This window comes from Podarcis filfolensis (assembly GCF_964270895.1).
Source record: "Podarcis filfolensis genome assembly, chromosome: 4".
Classification (NCBI taxonomy): domain Eukaryota; kingdom Metazoa; phylum Chordata; class Lepidosauria; order Squamata; family Lacertidae; genus Podarcis; species Podarcis filfolensis.
In genome coordinates, this window is record NC_139607.1 from 78,913,420 (window position 1) to 78,934,294 (window position 20,875).

Below are 20,875 nucleotides of genomic sequence, written 5' to 3' on the forward strand. Positions count from 1 at the left end.
AGTTGATTCCCTAGTCCTCTTGAGTTCAAAAATCAGTGCAGCCCCATGCCTGTCTACTAAGAAGAAAGCCACACTGCCTTCAATGGGACTTAGTCCTAGGTTAGTGAGCAAAAGGATTGCAGCCTTAAGTATATGTTAATTCTCCCATTATTGTAATTAAACGAGACAAGAAAAAATGCTTTAACTTTGGCTGAATTATGCTCCAAGTGTCTTGTCCTGTATAAATTCACATCTTGAAAACAAACCCAAAATTCTGATTTTCTAATAAAATGAGACATCCAACCTACTTTATCCTCTGTAACCTATCTGACTGTGGCCATAATCTCTGCTGTTAGAAGACAATAGTGAGCTAGATACATGCATACATGCCCTGTTTGTGGGCTTGCCTGAGGTTTCTATTAGCTGCTGTGGAACACAGGGTTTGGGACAAGATAGACCTATGTATGCTTTTATGGCTATAAAGCACACTGACTTTGGACTGAGCCCCATTGCAGGCTGGGACCTCCTTTCCTTAGTAAATATGCATATGTTTGGAAACCTTTTAGCACTACTCAGAAGTGTCTCCTATTGTACTGAGTGGAGCTTGCTCCCAGGTTAGAGGGCATGGGATTGTAGCCTGAACATACTCGCAGGAAAGTAAACCCAATGAGATTTCCTTTCAGGTAGGCATGTTTAGGATCCAGTATTGTTTATGGCATCCGATTTTACTGCTGAATGAGGAAGGAAGTGTGAGATGTGAAACACAAGAGCAGTCAAGTACAACATTCCTAGAGTGAACATGTTTACACATGGGGAGGAATGTTTGTCCAGCCAGCAGGTAAACTTCCTGTTTCCTTCTGGGCTCTGACACACTTCCTCTGCATGTGACTAGAGGTGGGCGTGGCCTCACCTGTGCAGGTAACGACAAAAGCACAGGGCAGGGCAACCATCTCTCTCTCTTTTTTACTACATGCATTGAAGACGCAACATTTGCTTAGCCAAAGATGCCCTCTTGGCTTCCAGCCAAGAGAGGACAGAGAGACAGTCTCCTTATGAGATAGTTTCCAGGTGTATGTTACTTTTCTAAGCTAAGTCTGCCTTCTGGGATCCGATTGTGAACAGAATGTGAGTAATAATAATAATATAATAAATAATAAGAGTGAACTCTTTTTATACTTTTATAGAAGACTGTGTCTTATCTTTTATGAGGGAATAAGGGGAAAATACCAGAACAGTTATTATAGAGGCTTTAGCAAGCCTGAGCAAACGCATCCGCTGCAAGTTTTAAAGGGGGAATGTTACTCTGCTAAATTGTGTACTTGTTTTCACAAGTTGGAAAGGCTATAATCAAGCAATATATCCTCTCCTGCATCCCTGAACATTCCCACAGGAAGGGCCTCAACTAAGCATTCATGCATCTGTGTTGCATGCAGAAGATTTCAGGTTCAGTCCCTGGGCATCTCCAAGAAAGGCTTGCTTGAATAATATAGATGGGCCAACATTCTAAATCACTTGAAAGCACCTTTCTATGTACAGACACTGTTAACGCTGCAATCCTGTAACAGTTATTGCAGGCTGCTGGACTGAAAAAAATATCTCGCTGTGTGTACTCCCCATTCACTACATTTCCGTCCATCTTTCCTCCAGTGAGCCCCACACTCCAGTCACCAAACACGTTTCGTGTCTTCCTTGTTTACCAAGGAATGATATTCCCAAGTCCATCCTAATGCAAGGAGTCTAAAGGATGACCTTATACTTACACCTACATAATTTCCCCCCAGTGTCTGAATATTTATTAATATAGAATAATCACTTAAATATCCAATTTTCAAAAACATTTTAAACAAGCACGTTAAAAAAAGGCTTCTTAATTGAGATTGCTTTTTTAAAAAATAAAAAGAAACAAGACACTAAAGACTTGAAGGGGAAAATACTCATGTTTTCCTCCCTCCCCTCTTTCCTTAGATCATGGGGCAGGGAACCTTTGACTCCAGATCCCAAGAGCTCCGGCCAGTATGACCAAATGGTCAGGGATTTTGGGAGTTGTAGCAACACCTGGAGGGTCCCCCGGTCCCCACACCTGAGAGTTCCCTTCTTTTTGTGCCTGCCCCCACCCAGGGATGCTGCAGTCTACAGCAGGTCCCCTGGAGATGTTGTGGACTACAACTCCCATCATCCCTTTGGTGGGAATGTTGGTGATACCGGCTAGCGCTGATGGGAGTTGCAGTCCACATCTAGAGGGCATCAAGTTGACTTAGGGCTCACAGTCCAGAACATCTCGAAGGCATCAGGGTGGCTAGAGTTGATGGGAGTTGTAGTCCACAGCGACACCTTGAGGGCACCAGGTTGTCCCTTCGGACGAGATAGGACCAGAGACCTCTGAGGGCTTATCTTGTGGGACGGCGGTGACAGACGTCCAAGACAGGTTGCCAGATCTGCTTTCCCGCAAGTTCCGGAGCCTGGGCTTCCTTCACCGTGCGTCCTGCTGCCGCCTGGGCGAGGCGTCGGGGCTGGAGGGGAGCAGTTCCACCGGGAGCAGGCTGGGCGCCGAGCGCTCCTCTTCGCCCTGCTCTTTCCCGGCCAGTTCCCCCGACGACACGGCGCAGTCTTGCTCCGGCTCCTGGCTGCTCCCTCCTCCTCCGGCGCCTCGCTTCTTGTCCTCCTCCTTCTTCCACTTCATCCGCCGGTTCTGGAACCAGATCTTGATGTGCCTCTCGGTCAAGTTCAGCAGGACGGCCAGCTCCACCCGGCGAGGCCGCGAGATGTACTTGTTGAAGAGGAACTCCTTCTCCAGCTCCAGCAGCTGCGCCCGCGTGTAGGCGGTCCTCGTGCGCTTATTCTCCTCCTGCTCCACCACGAAAGAGCCCCCTAGGAAGAGGAACAGATCAATGAGAATCGACCCGCAAGGAGGGCGTTGCCGTGGGTGGCTCGTGAGGACTAGAACCTTGAGGAGGCGACGACCTAGTTCTAACTTTTCTTCTAAGCCAGGGTTTCCCAAACTTGGGTCTCCAGCTGTTTTGGGACTACAACTCCCATCATCCCTAGCTAGCAGGACCAGTGGTCAGGGATGGTGGGAATTATAGTCCTAAAACAACTGGAGACCCAAGTTTTGTAAACACTGTACCAAGCACAGAACAGAGTTAAAAGGGTGATAGATCTAAATTCCTCGTGGCCCTCTATCTTCGGGAAGGCGCTTTTCTTTGTTTTATAAATCCAAAGAAACCAAAACCAGCTGTTCCTAGGATAGCAAGGAAATGTCTAGCAACCTGATTTGTATTGATTTGGTTGAGATTCCTGCACCGCACGGGGTCAGACTAGATGGCCCTCGGGAGTCCTTCCAGCTCTGTAATTCTATGATTCTGTGTGTAACTCAGGTAACCATTTGGATCATAATGCATCTCACGTAACAGCCATCGTGACCCTAAACAAAATTTTAGCTGAAACAAGTCTTAGAGCAGTCCTAGACTCCGTCATACAGAGTTGTCAGCAGGTGAAAGACGCTTCATTCGGTTATTTGTCTGCCTTTTAACCAATTATGCGTTCCAGTATTCACCACCACCGCCACCATCATTATCACCACCGCCTGCCTTTCCTCCAAGGAGCCCAAGTCACACGACAAAATATATGAAGCTGTAAGTCTGACCACTGGCCCATCAAAACCTGCAGGATAGCTTAGTTGGTAGAGCATGAGACTTCTTAATCTCAGGGTCTGTGTTGGAGCCTCACGTTGGGCAAAGAGATCCCTGCATGATCGCAAGGGTTTGGACTATATGATCTACGTGACCCCTTCCAACACAACAACTCTATGACTCAGGATTTCCAGGGTTCCAGACAGGAGCCTGATTCTAACCTCGGACCTTCTTCATGCAAAGCAAACACTCCTACCTCTGAGCTATGGTTTTTGCTCTAAATCTCTAGCTGTTTTTGGACTACATTTCCTATCATCCTTGACCACTGGTCCTGTAAGCTAGGGATGATGGGAGTTGTAGTCCCAAAACAGCTGGAGACAAAAGTTTGGGAAACCCTGCTCTAAATAAAGCCTATCGTTAAAACTTCAGTCTAGATGCATGAAATAAACAAGGAAGCGTGAAATAAATCTAATGAAGAGAAGGCTCCTTTTCTCATATGCACCTGCCCACACATTGATGCGGATGCTCTTCTGAAACTGCCTTCCTTACTGGGAACCCGAGGTCGTCCTTGATCCAGACCCCCAGGCTATGGACCTGCCTTCCCCTTCAAATGCAATCTGTCCGGACTCTTAAATAAGAGTTTTGTTGACAGGTAAGACCTTGATTCCACCGCTAACAACACCCAACCTTTGAGAGGAATGGTTTTTCGCGCATGCTGTACTTCGGTCGTTTTAAAGCGTTTTGTTGCGGATTTTAATTCTGTAACAATATTCTAACCTGTCTGGGAATGTTTTAATTGTCATGCTTTGCTGTGGCATGTTACCTAAAAGGACCGAATAAATAAACCGATAGAAAAGCCATTTAAAATATCGTTTGTTTCGTTTTCTGTTTCAGGAAAACCATAGACAGGGTTCTCTCTCTGTTTTATGTTAAAGCACTCATTGGGTCCTTAAAATTCGCCTCCACCAAGCACAAACGTGAACTACAGCGTTTGAAGCCGAACCGAAACTGAATAAAACTAGGAAGGAGCCAGCAAAAATTCTGAATCTGGAAGACCAGAAAGGGATTAGCAACTTGAACTATACCGGAAAGAAATGGGAATATAATGGTTGGTCTTTGGGGAAGGGCCGTAGCTAAGGCGTAAGGTCCGACGTTCAGTTCCCAGTATCTGCATGTTAGGGCTGAGAGAGAGACTCCTGTCCGGAACCCTGGAGAGTCGCTGCCAGTCAGTGTGGACAATACTCAGCTAGCTGGACCAAGGAATTGGCTCAGTAGAAGGCAGCTTCTTACTGAGGTGGCCATCTAGGGTGTTCAGAAAGCGTGGTGTCTCCAGGACTCACCAAACCACAAATGCTATTAAATTATCATACACGAAAATTATGTCATAATGCAACAGTTCATATATATATATATATATATATATATATATATATATATATATATATGAATTCGTCCTCTCTCTCCCTCTTTCTCCTCTCCAGCCTTTGAGTAGAAAAACGTAACATTCTTCGAAAACTCTGGAAGTTATAAAAAAGGGAAAATATAAAATTCTCGCAATATTCTAATACTCTCCACGGCAGAGACGGTCCTATGACTTCTTAACGATGTGAACGCTTCAGTGACTCAAAGTTGTCCTTTTTGCTTTGGGTTCCAAAAAGATCAGAAAGAAGACTGCAGAAAATATAGCAGTGAACTGTAAGCGAGACGCAGAGATCTAAATAGAGACCATTATTTGTGGCACGACTCCCCTTTTGCTTGTATTTATTTTTGATTCAGATTTGTCTTGGCCAATGGCTAGTACAATAAAGTTGTACTGGGTTGGATTGGAATATTCTAATGCAACTTTGTCATGTCAAGCCATATTACGCATAAAGATCCACCTGTAATTTATATACACTCTGAAGTGACGGAATTAAGTTTCTTCTTCGCATCATAATGTTTCATTTCCAATCAGAAGGCATGTAATTGGATACCGCTGTGAAATCCAAGCTAAATTAGAAGCCCGTCTCCCAAAAGAACCAAAACGTTTTGCACAAGGGCCCACAACAATGTACATTCAAAGCACACTTAAATCACACACACACAAAAAAACCCCTTCGAACTATAGTTTGCTAAGGGCGCTGATAACTGTAGCTCCGTGAGGGGTGAACTACAATTCCCAGGACTCTTTGTGGAAAGGAAATGTCAGCAGCTGGTCCATTAGGGCAAGTGGGGCATCACTCCATCAACCCCAACCCAGCCCCCACCTGTCTGCCTTCTTACCTGCAACCAGTCTTTGGAGAGGTTCGGGTGGCACTACCTGTCCGCTTCCTTTTTCTTAGTCTCAGTATCCCTCTTGTAAAACTCAACCGGAATTAAAACGGGGATAAACCTAGAAAGTGTTGCCTCTGCCTGTCACCGGCTTGGGCTCTGCCTACAGTTTGGGCTGGCTGCTTTCTGCCCACAGCACAATACAACTCACCAGCTACACCAAGATTCAGGTTGGCTGAATCGTCTCTAACACGCGTAGAGCAAATTGGAGATGGGGTCGTTTGCGAGCAAAGAAAGCCCAGGAGTTGAAAAATACCTGATGGGGCTGCAAAAACTGAATTAAGTACTCAAGGGCTGTAATACTGATGTCTGCGATAATCCCCACTGAACACAGTAGTAGGTGTCACTCCTGGTGAAATGCGCATAGGATTGCGCAGTGAGACGCAAACTTGGAACGGTCCTTTTTTAAAACTAAGAGTTAAGCAGCCTGCGCATTTGCGTCCTTCTGTGCTGTACTACTAAAAAGTGACTTTCACTGTACTTGAAAATTTGTCTCGTGTGGGCGGGTGGGTGCTAAACTTTTCGGAACGTCAACTCTTCGCCTCCTTTTTTAAAATTACAGCCGAAAATCATCACAGTAAATAAAACCAAATCAATACCAAAGTCGTGAATAGATCGGTTCCCTAAGATGCGCTTTTGTCTTGTTAAGAAATTCGTGGGGCGCCCGTGAGATGCGGGTGACGACCTTCAAGAATTAGCTGTTCTCACTACCCAGAATATCGAATGCAATATTTCTCTACTTGACAGACGTCTGGAGTAATTTTTGCTGCAGCTAGATTTCTAGGTCCTTTCAAGATTTGGGGAGAGGGTTCTTCCTAAAGAAGGTATTTCTAGTTTCTAATGCAACCCACACTGAAATCACCAACCGTCAATTTATTCAGCCACCCAGTTAATTAATTATATTTAATTATATTTATCAAACCTCTCAGAGAAGGACAAGTTCTCCAGATAACTATACAATAAAGCCAATATAAATACCGCACAGCAAAAACCACAAGCGAAAACAAACGGATTCTGATTTTGACATTTCAATAGCTAGTAAATACTATTTTTACTGCTACGTTTAGAAAATCTGGAGTATTATGCCCCCCCCCCGCCCCAAGTTCCTATCAATGAAATTCGTGGGACATAAAAAGGTAAGCCTGTGTTCACTGAAATAAATGAAGTTTAAGAATGCCCAGTTTTTCATTGTTTTGTCATAGGATAATTCCACACACATTCCCGTTGCCATCTTTCAGGTATATTGGAAAATTACTTTGCAACACAGAAAAAAAACTATGAATAACCCGCAATTTCCTCTCCCATATCAACTAATAATATTAGCAGAGCTTTTACGTTACCTAAACAAATCAATAAACTTTAAGCCACTTCCCAACATTGGAACTGGATGAGGATTACAGCCTAAATAACATTGATTTCTTCCTTATTCTAACGGATTAATTGATCCCAGCATTTCTCTAATTCTTTAGCTTCACAGTTCGGGTGTGCAGTTTATTAATTTTAAGAGATTAATTGTTTATATAGCCATGGAAATAGAACATTATCTCAAAACTTGTTTGTTTGGATTTCTTTTTCTTGACGGGGATGGAGAGTGGCATTCATGGGATTCTACTACCATTAAACTGGATTTCTTGCATATAAATCGGTTACCAACCTAATCCACTTTACCCTGGCAAAAAGTCTCATCGATCTTACGGTGGTGGTAGTTCGCAAGAAACGTTTTGATCTCCGTACTCTCGGATTTTTTAAACAGCTGAACATTGCGCCGAGGTACACGCTCGCAAACCAAATTGGATTTGATTGACTGCTGATCTATTGAATCTTGATATATAATAAACCCAATCTTTTTAACTTTTAAAATAATTTAATACCAATCGATTGGCTTAGGATAGGGCCCCACGATTCTAAGATTTTGTGCACATACTTACTTGGGTTTAAGCCCCCACGTCACCTAAGTCTCCTAATGTTATACGTATTGTGGGAATCGCTTTCAATAGAGGCTGTTCAGCCAAAGCTGTGCACTTATAAGGCTGCACTCCAACAGGAGCGTTAAAGAGCATGCCCCGCACCGAACTTGCTGGGATTTACTTCCGAGTAAACATGCAAAGGATCTGCGTATAAGAGCCACCAGGATCGGGCTGCGCGTCTCAACAGGGAAATTAAGCCCATGCGTAAGGCTGCGCAATATTACGCTTACGTGGGGGTAAGATCCATTTAATAGGCATTTATTTCCTGCTTAACTTTCGTAGAAACCGACTTCTCATCTCCTCCCACAATGCACGAGATTTCTAAAGTGCTTCAGTTCGGCCAGATCCTGCCCTAGGACGGTGCTTCTGGTAACATTAGGCTTCTAAATTTGGCCTCCGAGACAATAGGTAGGAATATTCCGCTTACCTTCTAAGATCCGCAAGAACCGAAGGCGGACTCGGATGTTGTTTCTGGAGAAAACAAGCTTACCATGCAGTCGTAAACCTGGCTACTCAGAAGTAAGCTCCATAGAACTCAAGATCACAGGGCTCTTTCCTATGATATCAAATTCTGTTAAAACCAGTGGTGTTTTGTTTTTTGTTTTTTTTTAATCCAAATTAAGTATATTAGCATCCTATTTGCTTATCTGTAGTTGAATTGTTGTAAGGTCCAAGAACAGATAAAACAACATGGCAAAGCTATCCCTCCCCGCCCAAGATCGATTGGACTTTCTGCCAGAGTAGGGTGTCCAGGATTGGACTGATAGCCAATCTAGTTTGCAAGAAATCCAGTTTGACTTGATCTTGAAAGAGCGGGCAAGCATGTATGAGCTTGTTCACATCCTCTCAGGGCAACCCCATACCCAATGTGGAACCGAAGTGAGGAGGACGGTCATTCCCTTCTACGTGTAATGGAAACTGATATCCTGTTTGAAAGGTCCTTCCACTCATCAGACGTGAAAACTCGTATATTATTTTAATATGCAGTTTGGCCCCTTTCTTTAGGCAAGCGTCACTGCCTTCAAGCAAGCGTCAATTCAGCCAAAAGTCTATCAGTTTCAATGGAACGTCGGTACTAACTTTTGCTGATCCAACTGCCCATAATGATACAAAATGCAAAAGTACCTTATTTTGTTGGAAAATACTTAAATTCTCCCTCTTAGCTTTGAATCGACTTAAATCAAGCTCCAAATATCCCTGAAAGCTGAAAACAGAATTTCAAAAAGACTCAGGTTTTTGTGAGCTTTTTCATTTCAGCTCCAATTGGGGCCGCTAATCCTGCAATTCAATGCACATTTCCTCCTAAGTAAGTCCCACTGTGTTCAGTGGGGACTTGCTGCAAAGTAAATGTGTTTAAGACTGCCGCATAATGCAGTTGACATCAGGAGGATCCATCAGCAGCAAATCTTTTAGGCTTTTCTTATGGGGAACCCTTGCTTGCTCCTGGTTTACTATCGTTCAAACATATCGAGCGTTAATTCCGAGGCTGATAGTCTAACTACCTTGGCATGCTACTCGGCCAACCTGTTTCAGTTTGCACCACAAAATGCTCCATACCTCTGGCTTTTCCTTCCATTGCTTTAGTTCAGGGTTTCCCAAACTTGGTTGTGCAGCTGTTTTTGGACTGCAACTCCCATCATCCCTAGCTAGCAGGACCAGTGGTCAGGGATGATGGGAATTGTAATCCAAAACAGCTGGAGACAGAAGTTTGGAATACCCTGCTTTAGTTGATGAATGAATTGCATCATTCAAGTTGCTTTGGATGGGAACTGTGCATCTCCATGGGTTCCCGTACACATCATGCATGAGCAAAGCTGGAAGCAGGTCCTTGGTCTGAAATGTTCCAAAACCACAGAGTATAGCAATGCGCTTGAGCACAACTTCTTAGCTTTGCATGTATTCTTTTAACAGTTATATTCCTCACATAGACACACACACAAAGCTGCCACTTTGAACAGATAAAGGTAAAACTTTTCATGCTGTGGAGATAAATCCTGGAAAAGCTGCAGCTGATTAATCACGTCTTCCACCCACCCTCGGATACTTCTTCCTTAGCCCCCAGTTCCCTTCTGTCAATCACTATGTCTCCCCCACTTTGATACCTTTTGGGAGTGCTCAACATGTTGTTGAAGGCTTTGTCTGATGACTTACTGGCATGTTTGTTACCTTTCTTGTATATGCACATCAGCTCAAGAAATCACAGAATCATGGAGTTGGGATATCAGGGGTCATCTAGTTCAGCCTTTACCAGCCTAGTGGACTGCAGATGTCTTGGATTACAACTCCCAGCAGTTTCTGATATTCTCCAAAAACGTCTGGAGATGCACCAGGTTAGTGAAGGCTGGTCACATGCACGTCATACATCTAAAGCTCATTCAAAGCGCATAGCTCCCCTACCCAAAAAATAATAATCCTGGGAACTCAAGTGTATGCCTCTCACAGCTATAATTCCCAGCAACCTTAAATCAGGATTCTTTAGGAGTTGTCCTTTAAGTAGCTCTAGTCAAACTCCCAGCTCAATGCGGGACCTGCAATTCAGAATTGGCACCTGAGTTGCCATCACACTATATGCAATATAAAGGTAAAGGTAAAGGGACCCCTGACCATTAGGTCCAGTCGTGGCTGACTCTGGGGTTGCAGCACTCATCTCGCTTTACTGGCTGAGGGAGCTGGCGTACAGCTTCCGGGTCATGTGGCCAGCATCACTAAGCCGCTTCTGGCGAACCAGAGCAGCGCACGGAAACGCCGTTTACCTTCCCGCCAGAGCGGTACCTATTTATCTACTTGCACTTCGTGCTTTCGAACTGCTAGGTTGGCAGGAGCTGGGACTGAGCAACGGGAGCTCACCCTGTCACGAAGATACGAACCGCCGACCTTCTGATCGGCAAGTCCTAGGCTCTGTGTTTTAACCCACAGAGCCACCAGCAATATACTAGGGCTTTAAAAAGAAAATCACACCACAGCGCTAAATCCACTAATCTCTGGTACTTGAACAGTCCTGCAGGCAAGAAGCACAGGATCTTCAAAGGATATTGTCAAACACTAAATTATACTATATGTAAATAAGTGAGTGACTAAACAGCCATAAACGAATCTGTTATGCCATTCACTTATTTACCTATAATATTTACTCTCTTTATTTGCAGTCAACATATCATTATATAATATTTATTAGGAAGCATGAAATAAATTTCAGTCAATGGATAGAATGTTTGCCTCAATTAACCATTCAGTTCTGTTTATGTCTGCTCAGAAGGATCATTGAGATGATGATGATGATGATGATGATTTGTATACCACTCTATACGTATAGGTCTCAGGGTGGTTCACAAGATAAAAACACAATATAAAACTACAAAATACATAATCAAAACAAAAACAACCCAATAACCCCCTCTTCCCAAGAACAAGTCTTATTTAACTCAGTTGGGCTTGTTTTTGAGTAGAAATGCATAGGATGAGGAATTTATAGATTTTGAAGAGGGAGGCATACTGCATTTTTAGATGTGCAATGGATGATACCCAATCATATCATTCATTGATTGCAATGAGTCTGTTCTGAGTATGACTAATGTTGCATATCACCTTATACATCTCAGTAGGGACCATCTTGGAAGAGGTATAATCAGGGATATTTTGTCTAGGAAAATGCTTGTCATCTGTGGTTTTTGTAAATAAAATAATTTACTTTTTTAAAAAAGCAAAAAGGCATTATTATTTTGATTTGGGGTGTTTTCTCGGTTGATTTTAAAAGGCTGCAGTTTGCTAAGCAAACTTATTTGTGAGCAGGCCCTATCAAACTCAGTGGGACTTCCTTATCAGGATTGCACCCTTAAGTCTGAAGGAAGCCCTACATATTTCCTGTCTTAACCGTGTTGTCTGAATAATTTAATGTGTATACCTGAAAAATCAGTATTTTGGTTCTTGGATGAAGGCATTAATGAATTGCTCACACCACTTTATGGGATGACTTCTGTCGTTAATAAATGTGCAGAACTCTGACTTGTGTTTTTTTTAAAAAACGGATTGCACTATACAACGTGCATTTTGCTTTCATTTATAAAGTATCTCCAGATCCAGCGAAAGTGAAGCAAATTTTCAATCCAGTAAAAAGTAGCTGGGCTGGATCTGGAATGAATATTCAACAATGGCTTCCAATGAGTCCGGTTTTGCCACTCAGGTTTTGAATGGAAAAAAGATAACTTTAGAATTCAAATTTATGTTTGAAATGTGATGTTTGGGCCTTTGAATTCGTGCTTATTGGCAATTCCTTATTTTTTTGTATGGGTGTCCTTTGTCAGCCATCAAATGTGAACCTCAACTGCAGCCAAATCATCAAATGTTGTCAAATGAGAAATGGTTACTGCATTCCAAAAAGGAGCAAATATAAAATATTTTATATTTGGTCAACACCCAGAGTGTATTCAATGTTAATAATTCCAGGATAGAATTTTCATAGGCACATTCATTTCAGCTTTAACAGGACTACTGAAAACAAAAAGAATGATTTCTATTGTATACGAAATACACTTTGAAACACCTGCTACTTTGAAATAACATCTACTTTGTAGGTTGGTTGCTGTGTCAGCTTTACTGTGAGACATATGGATTATATTGCTTCATCTTAGTTTTTAGCCGCCCTCAAGACCTTGAGTTGGATTCAAAGAACCATGTGGCAAGATTCTCATGCCCAAGGGAGACCTGAAGCTCACGTTTCTCCTCCAAAAAGCAATCCCCCATGCTGTGCGACAAATGTATTGAAAACGAGGAAAAATGGAAAAGCACTTTTTGATATGATATGGACTGCACTACAAAGGGGAATTATCCAGAATCTTCTTGGGCTTGGACAAGTCAGTATGTGCACCTGATGTGCGTCTTTGGGTCCTGCCCTTGGTGGGAAAGGGGAGATATAATTGCTTTAAAATAATATTATGAGAGAGGCAGATATAGGTGCACACACGTTCCCCCCCCCCCCCACAAACACACAAAATTATATCCACGTTAAATGCATAGGGCACATCTAGCGCCTAGCACGTCTCACTGAGCAAAAATACTGTGTTTGTGTCTTTACGCATTATCTTACGCTGACTACGTATTACATGCTTAAAACACAACTAGTCCGTTCCTTTTCTCTATTTGGATGGAAGCTGCTTTGGAGGAAAATGCATCAAAACGCAGTATTTCCTAAGGAACAACAGGAGAGATATGGTTTGTGGCTAACACTGTTCATACACACCGCTTCCCGAACCAGCGGTGGGAGCGCGCTTCATGCGGAGTAAGCAGGACTGTGCACACCGCCTTAGCAATGCGCAGGGGTTGGAACGAGCTCTGGACTGATCCCAGCTGAAGGCTGTTTAGGCTGCAATCCTAGCCCCACTTACCTGGGAATTCGATGGGACTTACTTCTAGACATGGTTAAGTCTGCACCCAGGTTTCCTACGCTGCTTTCAGTGGCATTTGGAGCGAAAACTCAGCGTGCAAATGTTTGAAACGGGTAGGAGTTCCATAGATTTCGAGGGCAATTGGTGCCAGAAAACAGCCCTCTGATTCAGCCTAATATAGCGACAACTCTGTTAGATCCCCTCACACACATCCCAGACTTTTAGCCGGTGGGGAAGGGTAGATCACAAATCGTTCTTTCCCATTAGGAATCTCTTGAGGATAAAGTTGTGTAATTAAGTATATACCGTCTAAAGAAACTGCAGAATTACGCGCATACCGGGTGCGGAGCACTCGGGAAGATCTCGTATTTTCTTTTCATGAGGAGTGTCTAAAACGGAAAAGTTAAGGACTTCGGGCCCACCGGATTGTCTCCGAGTTAGTGTCACTGTTTGGGGGATAAAACAGCTTTTTGTTCCCAGCGCTGTTTAGATGGAGAGAGCGCTTGCTTCGAAGTGAACATGGGCTTGCAGCCTTAATTCAGAACCTCCTTTGAAAAGTCTTCAATCAATTTTACAGAGGTGGTAAATCCTACTGAAATCGAGGAGACTTGGTCCCGAGGAAGAATCTGTTGGATTACAGCCTTACGCAACAAATCTGTACGCACTTACCTGGAGATCTGTCCCATCGAACTCAATGACGCTTACTTCTGTGTAAACATGAATAGGATTGCATTATAAGAGTCTTGACCCGTTGACTCAAGCCTAGGTGGTTAGGCTTGGGCTTCAGCTCCGGAGAACGTACTTGGCTCAGACTCCGGATTATTTTATTAGGCTCATGCCAAATTACCATCTTTTCCCAACCTGCTATTCATTTCTCCAGAGGGAACGGGAGAGAGGGAGGAGGATCAAGAAGTTGTAGTTTTCTTTGCCGTGGTGATCAAGGAAGGGCAGTTGGGGGAACAAGCTGTGTCTGGCTGCACAATGTTATCGGCCCTGCGCCTTGCGCGCTCCAGGTCACGCCTTTCTGCAAATATTGCATTAAGGGCTTTGTTCCACCAGATAGCAGACATGGGGGCAGGGGGATCCCTATAAAGTTCTTAAGAGGGGCAACAAATAGACTTTCTCTTGTGGCCACTGACCAGATCATGTCGCTGGAAAACAGCGAAAGTGGGGGGTGGGTAACGAAAGAGAGGAAGGCTCGAAGCTAACAAAACGGATAGATCCGTAAATATTGACATCGTTCCAATTTGTAAACCCGTGTGAAATCAATACGAAGAGTGGAATTAAAAATCGTAGAAATAAAATGAGATGTAATAAGAGAGGCTTGTGGTTCCCTTCAGGAACAACAGAATTATTGAGGCATAAGCTTTCGCTGACGAGGGTTCATTTCATTAGATGTATGAAACTTTGGAGAAGTGGGGAGACTGAGAGAAAATTATACACGCGCGCACGCGTGCATCTGACAAAATGAGCCTCAGGACAGAACGCTACAATACATCTATTTGTGCCATAAGACTCTTATAGTACAACCCTATGCAGGTTTACTCAGAAATAAGCTGAGCTCAAGGGGGCTTACTCCTAGGAAAGTGTGTATAGGGCTGCCGCCTAAGGCATCTCTGAAAATCTGGAATTGAGAAGTAGACAAGGCCTGGCGGTTGGCAACAGCAAGGACACACAATAATTCTGTAACAACGTCCGCAGAGCTCTGATGGGTCAGGCGAGAGGCTCATTCTGTTCGCGCGGTGGCCAACCAGGTGTCTATGGGAAGCCCGCGAGCAAAGGCCCCAGGAGCGATTCCCAGCAGCTGTCATTCAGAGACACATTGCCTCAGACAGTGGAGGTAGAGGAAACTTGTATAGTGGCTCAAAACAACACTTTTGTTTTGGAAATCAGGGAGTTGTTACAATCGAATTTAATGTACGAGTTTATGGATGCGTTAACTCGGAAGCAAGCTCCATGCCGGTCAGCAGGCATTCCCATTTAATTGTATGGGGCTGCAGCTTTGTAGGGGTTTACATAGATCCTAACGCAATATAAATGGGAGAGGGGGACCTCATAGATTTAAATGATATTTATTTCAAAGTAAGGGGGTTCTTAGGGCTTATGCCTTAATGGTTGGAGGTAGTTAATGGCCATGGCGCAGGGATCTCTTCTAATGAGAAAAGACTAAGAACGCCTGTGACTTCCACTAGAAGCCGCGGGCTCTTTCCCAAATAAACTCGTTTAAGAGCGAGGTGCCAGAATATATATTATTTATTATTTATATTATTTATTATTTATTCAGTGTGCGTACGGCTCAAGATAACCCAACTAGACACAATTCAAAGCTGCGGATGGGACTGTACAGATCCCTCCACATCAAAAGCAGCCAGGGCATCTCTGAGGTAAGATGAAGGGTGGTCACCTGGATCGATCCAGGTAGGAACCAGCCATACATAGGCTGTCTGAGGAAGGCGCCTTCCCGCTGTCAGATCTCTCTTTCTGGATTCCTACCAATGTGTACACTTTAAATACAGACGCACTGGTTTTTTTTGTATCATACTGTACTAAAATACTGACATGCTTTACAGCGGGGACATTTCTTTTGTATCACATTTTATTGTTAAGAGTTCCGTGGAAACAACTGGGCCTTACTTTCAAGTCAATAAGTTTAAATTCAGAGTGTGAATCCTCAATCTCTTCTAATCGCCTTTGGAAGTACATTCCGTATGAAGATCGATCATGGACATTGGAAATAAGCCCTACTGGGTTCAGTGGAAGTCACTGAATAGAGGATTGGAGCTTTAAACTAGGCTGATTCTGTTCCAAAACGCGTGCGTAGAACTGGTGCCCAGAAAGCGTCATTTGTTAGGGTGCAACGGGGCAGGCGGCCCTACGCGCTTCAAGCAGAGCAAGTTGCGCTTCAAGGAGTCCTTGGGCAGCGCGATCCTGCTGGGGCTCTGGAGCCCGATCCTGAAGCCAGTTAAGACTGATCGCCAAAATTAACAGCGCAAGGTTACGCCTGACAGCTAGGAAGCAAGGCCCATTGTATTCAACGGAGCTTAACCCCTAGTAAATGTGCTAATGATACCAATCCCTGTAAAAATCAATAGGATTTAGTTCCATATCGATACGCATAAGTTGCGGGCAGCCCCTCTCGTCGGTTTCGGTATAAGGCCCCGTCCACAACAAACCGTCTAAATCCGGTTTGGTCCTGTCGGCGACACTGAGAATAAATCGGTTTAAACTGCAATTTCTATTTGCACTTTCCTGGGAATAGGCACCAGACTAATACCTCCGACTAAAGGTGCAGAGGATTACACTGCGAAGGAAACAATTTCGCCACCAACAAGAGTCTAATCCTCAGCGTATTAATGCAGAAGTTCCGCGCACGTCCGTGGGGCTCGCTTACTACTGGAGTGCAGAATCAGTTTCCACTTGGATAAAGTTAAGAGGCAACAGCTGAACGGTTCCGTGGATTGCCTTTCCAGGGTTCCGCTTGCAAATCTTTATGGAAATGGTTTCTGGCAATTTATCGCTCCCAGTTCTCTTTGCTCCCCGTGAAGGTAACTAGGCTAAGTGGAGGAAATTAGTTGGCACGCTCTGGTTTAGATCCTGTCATAACTGGAGCAAACGCCGGGCCAGGAAACCCCCCCTCCTGCATAAAAATGCAAGATCTCCGACCTGCCCAAAGTCAGTGAAACCAAGGCATTTGGAATCAAAATTATTTAAATGGAAAATAATCTTCCCTTTACACTTCTTCTTTCTCTTTCTCTCCTTTTTGGAGAACACTTAGAAATGTTTATCAAAGCAAGTTTTCTAAAATTATTACTAGACTACTTTAAATCCAGACATAGTGGCTTGGATGTCTTAGCTGGGTTAAAGTGGAGTAAGATTACTGATTTCTCCACCTGCCCCAAGAGAATCGGAACATAAAAGAAAAAACCGAATCCATTTTAAATTTTGCTGAAATGCTGTCCTCAAATTCCAAGAACCAGAAAGGACTTGATTAAGATTGAGGCAACCCCCCCCCCCGCCAAGTATGTCTTAATAATAAGACAAAACTAAGTTTCACGGACTTAATAATATGTCTTAATAATAAGACATATTCTTGCCACTTTTTCCAGGAGCTCTGTGAGCAAAAACGAGAAACTGTCTCATGAAGGGCGAATACTTTTGTCTGGGGAGACACTTTTGCTGACTGCAAGTGAAGGGAGCTGAATTTGACGCACAGTGGTCATAGTGTGGGGTGATTCGCATCTTTGGATCTAACTTTTAGCTCCCAAATATGTTGGTTTTCAAAACAGTAGCAAACCAAGCATCGGTTTGGATAAGGTCAGCTTAAAGTTCTTACTCTCAACTGATCAGCTGATTCAGTGTTTGCCTTCTTTGCTGTGTAGGATTATGGCATTACAGAATATTTGCCCCAATATTAATTGCCTAATAAATTATTGTTGGTAGACTGCTGCGTAGTTCTAAGGCATCACACGCTGTAATAAGGTTTTCTATTGTAGCAGGACCTGGTTAATGGGGCACCTTTGTTGTTGTTTTACAAGTGGCCTTAATCTTAATGATACTCTACTTGAGTCTGGGATTCATTTAATCCTATATATACATGCCTGCTCAAAAGGAAGCCCACTTGAATCCAACAAAACTGTTTCCCGGACAGGGCTGGCCCAAGACATTTTGGCACCTGAGATGGACCCCAAAATGGCGCCTCCTTCCACACCAGGGAAGAAGAGGCAAGGGAAGATCTACATCAGGAACAAGTGGGGAAGAAAGGTTGACATTGGGACCTGCTGCCCTGTGGATCCTGTGGCCTGAGGCGGTCGCCTCACCTTGCCTCATGTGTAGGCCGGCCCTGTTTCCAGGTAAACATATAATACAGGGTTGTAGTCTTAGTTCTCTCCCTTTCTTGGTTGCTTCCTAATTACATCAGGAAAGTGCAACCAGGGATCCAGCCTAATGGTTTCTCTAAAGGCTGGCCATAGGCAAAATATATTGAAATGAAAAATGCATGAAGAAGAAGGAGGAGGAGGAGGAGGAGGAGGAGAAGAAGAAGAAGAAGATCATCACATACAGATTGCTAGATTCTGTACAAATATAAATCTCTCCCTGGGTTCCCAAGGCTGGGTCTGTTGTCATTAAACTGACCCCCAGTTCCAGTCAGGAAATGGAAGACCTTCAACATCCAGAAGCATTGCTGTATTAAGGCTGAGTAATCACCGTGCTTTTAAAGCACACACAGCCACAATCCTGGGAACTGTAGTTTATCTACAGAGCTACAATTCCCAGCACTCTTAACAGCCTAGAGTTTTCAGGGTTCTGTGAGGGAAGCCATGTGTTTTATTTGTTTGCTGTGCAGCAGTAACTCCCAAAATTCTTGTGGCACCTTCAGGACTCACAGATTTATTGTGAAAGTTTGTTGTTAGTCCTTAGGGTGTCCCAAGACTCTCTGAAGATTTAACAACCAGAAGAGGAAATATTTCCTGCCTGCCATGGGGAGGGATGTAGAACCCTCAGCTTGGTTAGGTATATTTCAGTGGCTACTATTATTATTAATTCCCCAGCCACTCTGGGCGGCTTCCAGCACTTAAAAACACAATAAATCGCACATTTTATTTCAGCTGCACCTCCTTACCAAGTGTGATCGCAGTCTTTTGCACGCTCCCCTTTGGAAGAAGCCCCATAAGCCAAATGGGGTTTTCTTTCCCGCCTGGCCACCCTATAGGGTTGTGTGGCGAATGCATTTATGGGACCAAGTTATTTCAAAGGTGGTGCTGGTTGTCGTCATCACCATCCTTCGCCCCCCACCCTTGCCCAAGAGAGACTGGAAGAAGCCCATTTCACTTGGCATAGAGCCGTGCCCACGTTGAAAGCATAACCCCGACCGAGACGCCGCGTCTTGCTTCAGCATGGATCGAGAGAGAAGGAGAGAGGCCAGAAGAAGAGAGGGGAAGGCGTCTTACCCGTGCCAGCCCACTGTCCCTTCCAGGCGTGGGATTTGGTGGATTTCATCCAGGGGAATGGCAAGTGCACTCTGGGCTCCCCTAGCACCCCAGAGTCCGCCCCATCTGCAAAGGGGAGCGCTTCCTGGTGCGAGTGAGGCAGTTGAGAGTGGTGGTGCTGGTGGTGAGGGTGGTGATGGAGATGTGAAATGCCTGGGTCGTCGGTGATGGGGGGCACCTCGTAGGGGGAAATGTCCGGCGGGCTGCCTTGCTCCAAGGCCCCCAAAACACTCGGGTACGGGGGCTGCTGCTGCTGCTGCGGTTGGGGCTGCCTACCCATGTACAGGCACGCGGGGGGGCTCTGGCTATAATCCTGCGGCTGGGATCTCTGAAAGGCGCACGGCTCCTTGAAGAGCTGGCTGGAGGCGTAAAACTGGTCCTCGCTGTTCATGGCTAGAGGAGCCACCGGGGCGAGCCGCGCACAGGCCAGGGCTGCGCTGCGAAGCCTTTGACAGGTGCGACTCACCTGCGCCCGCGGCTGATGAGCCCCGAGGACCAGGACATCTCGGGGAGCTTTCCCATTGGCTCTCCGGCAGGCGCGTGAGCCCGCCTGGCTGCCCCCATTGGGCGGAGCCTTCCCAATAAGAATCCGCGCTTGCTTAAGCTTAGAACCTGGGAGTTTCACTTTCTTGAGGTGTGTGAGTGTGCGCGCAACGTGGTGATAGTAGCAATTGTAGTAACAGCAACAGCAACGTCCCCTCCCCAATAAACTTCACTGTATTCGCAAGACGTTCACCTCCTGGTTGTGCTATAATTGCAGCTGGCTTGGAGCAACAGCCCGGCCCCCCGGAAAAAGGGAAACAGTAACTGAACCAAGAGTGTCCTCGAACATGTACAAAGAGCTTTCCTTCCTGGATGGCTAAAACCATATTTTGGCTTAGAAACGGGAATGTTTCAGATCGGAGGCGTGAGTTTTATTCTTTGAATTTCATAGTCTTCATAGCGCGGGCGCTCTTTAGATGGGGTGTATTCATTAATTTCAAAATGTGGCAAGCCAGCTTTGCTCGGTTGTGGGGGGCGCCTCTTTCTTATTCTGCTGAGTGGAGCGCTGTACTTTTGCCCCTAGAGTCCTGCCCAGACAGCACTGCACCAAAACCTTTCAGGTAGTTACGAACTTCTTCTTCTTCTTCTGAAAGAAAGAAAGAAAGAAAGAAAGAAAGAAAGAAAGAAACCCTGAATATATAGGTACCCGCGCTCGAGTATCAGTTATGCAGCCAAGCCTCTTCCGCCCGATCCGCGGGCCGTTTTCTGTGCTCAACAAGTTACTGCTGCTTCCTAGTTTAAAACGAATTTCCTGTGCTGGTTGCCGGGGCACAAAGTGCAGCGTGGCTCTCTATGCTGCTTTGGCTGGAAGATGACCGTAAGTGGTATTGAATTGACTGGATTGCAGAAATCCAGGCTCCACGTTTTCCTGACTTTTTAATCTTTATTTAAATATAAATTATGTTAAAAACCTTTCTCACCCTCTCTTCATTGCAAATGCAATTCCAGAGCGGGTTACAAATGGAAACGAATCCGGATCTACCATCCTGGCTTGCGTGGGTATATGAGTGAAAGAAAATGGCCGTTGTCTCTTGCCATGGCCACATCGCTTATTGCGCAAACCACATCCCGTTGAAGTC

The 20,875-nt window shown here is 44.6% G+C and overlaps 1 protein-coding gene across 1 annotated transcript; it reads right to left on the minus strand.

Annotated features, from left to right (window-relative positions):
* Positions 1-1,605: 1,605 nt before the first annotated feature.
* PDX1 (pancreatic and duodenal homeobox 1) lies at positions 1,606-19,700 on the minus strand. Its single transcript, XM_083611992.1, has 2 exons — positions 19,215-19,700; positions 1,606-2,847 (listed from the first exon to the last, which is right to left on the minus strand). Exons 1-2 carry the CDS (start codon positions 19,642-19,644, stop codon positions 2,450-2,452), a joined length of 828 nt encoding a protein of 275 aa, XP_083468118.1. The 5' UTR covers positions 19,645-19,700; the 3' UTR covers positions 1,606-2,449.
* Between the last annotated feature and the right edge of the window lie 1,175 nt (positions 19,701-20,875).

Excerpts from the sequence above, each read along its gene's own strand:
- PDX1 (XM_083611992.1), bottom strand. The coding sequence starts at position 19,644 with ATGAACAGCGAGGACCAGTTTTACGCCTCCAGCCAGCTCTTCAAGGAG. Across the intron at positions 2,848-19,214 it reads GGGACAGTGGGCTGGCACGG|GGGGCTCTTTCGTGGTGGAG; the intron begins GTAAGACGCCTT and ends TCCTCTTCCTAG.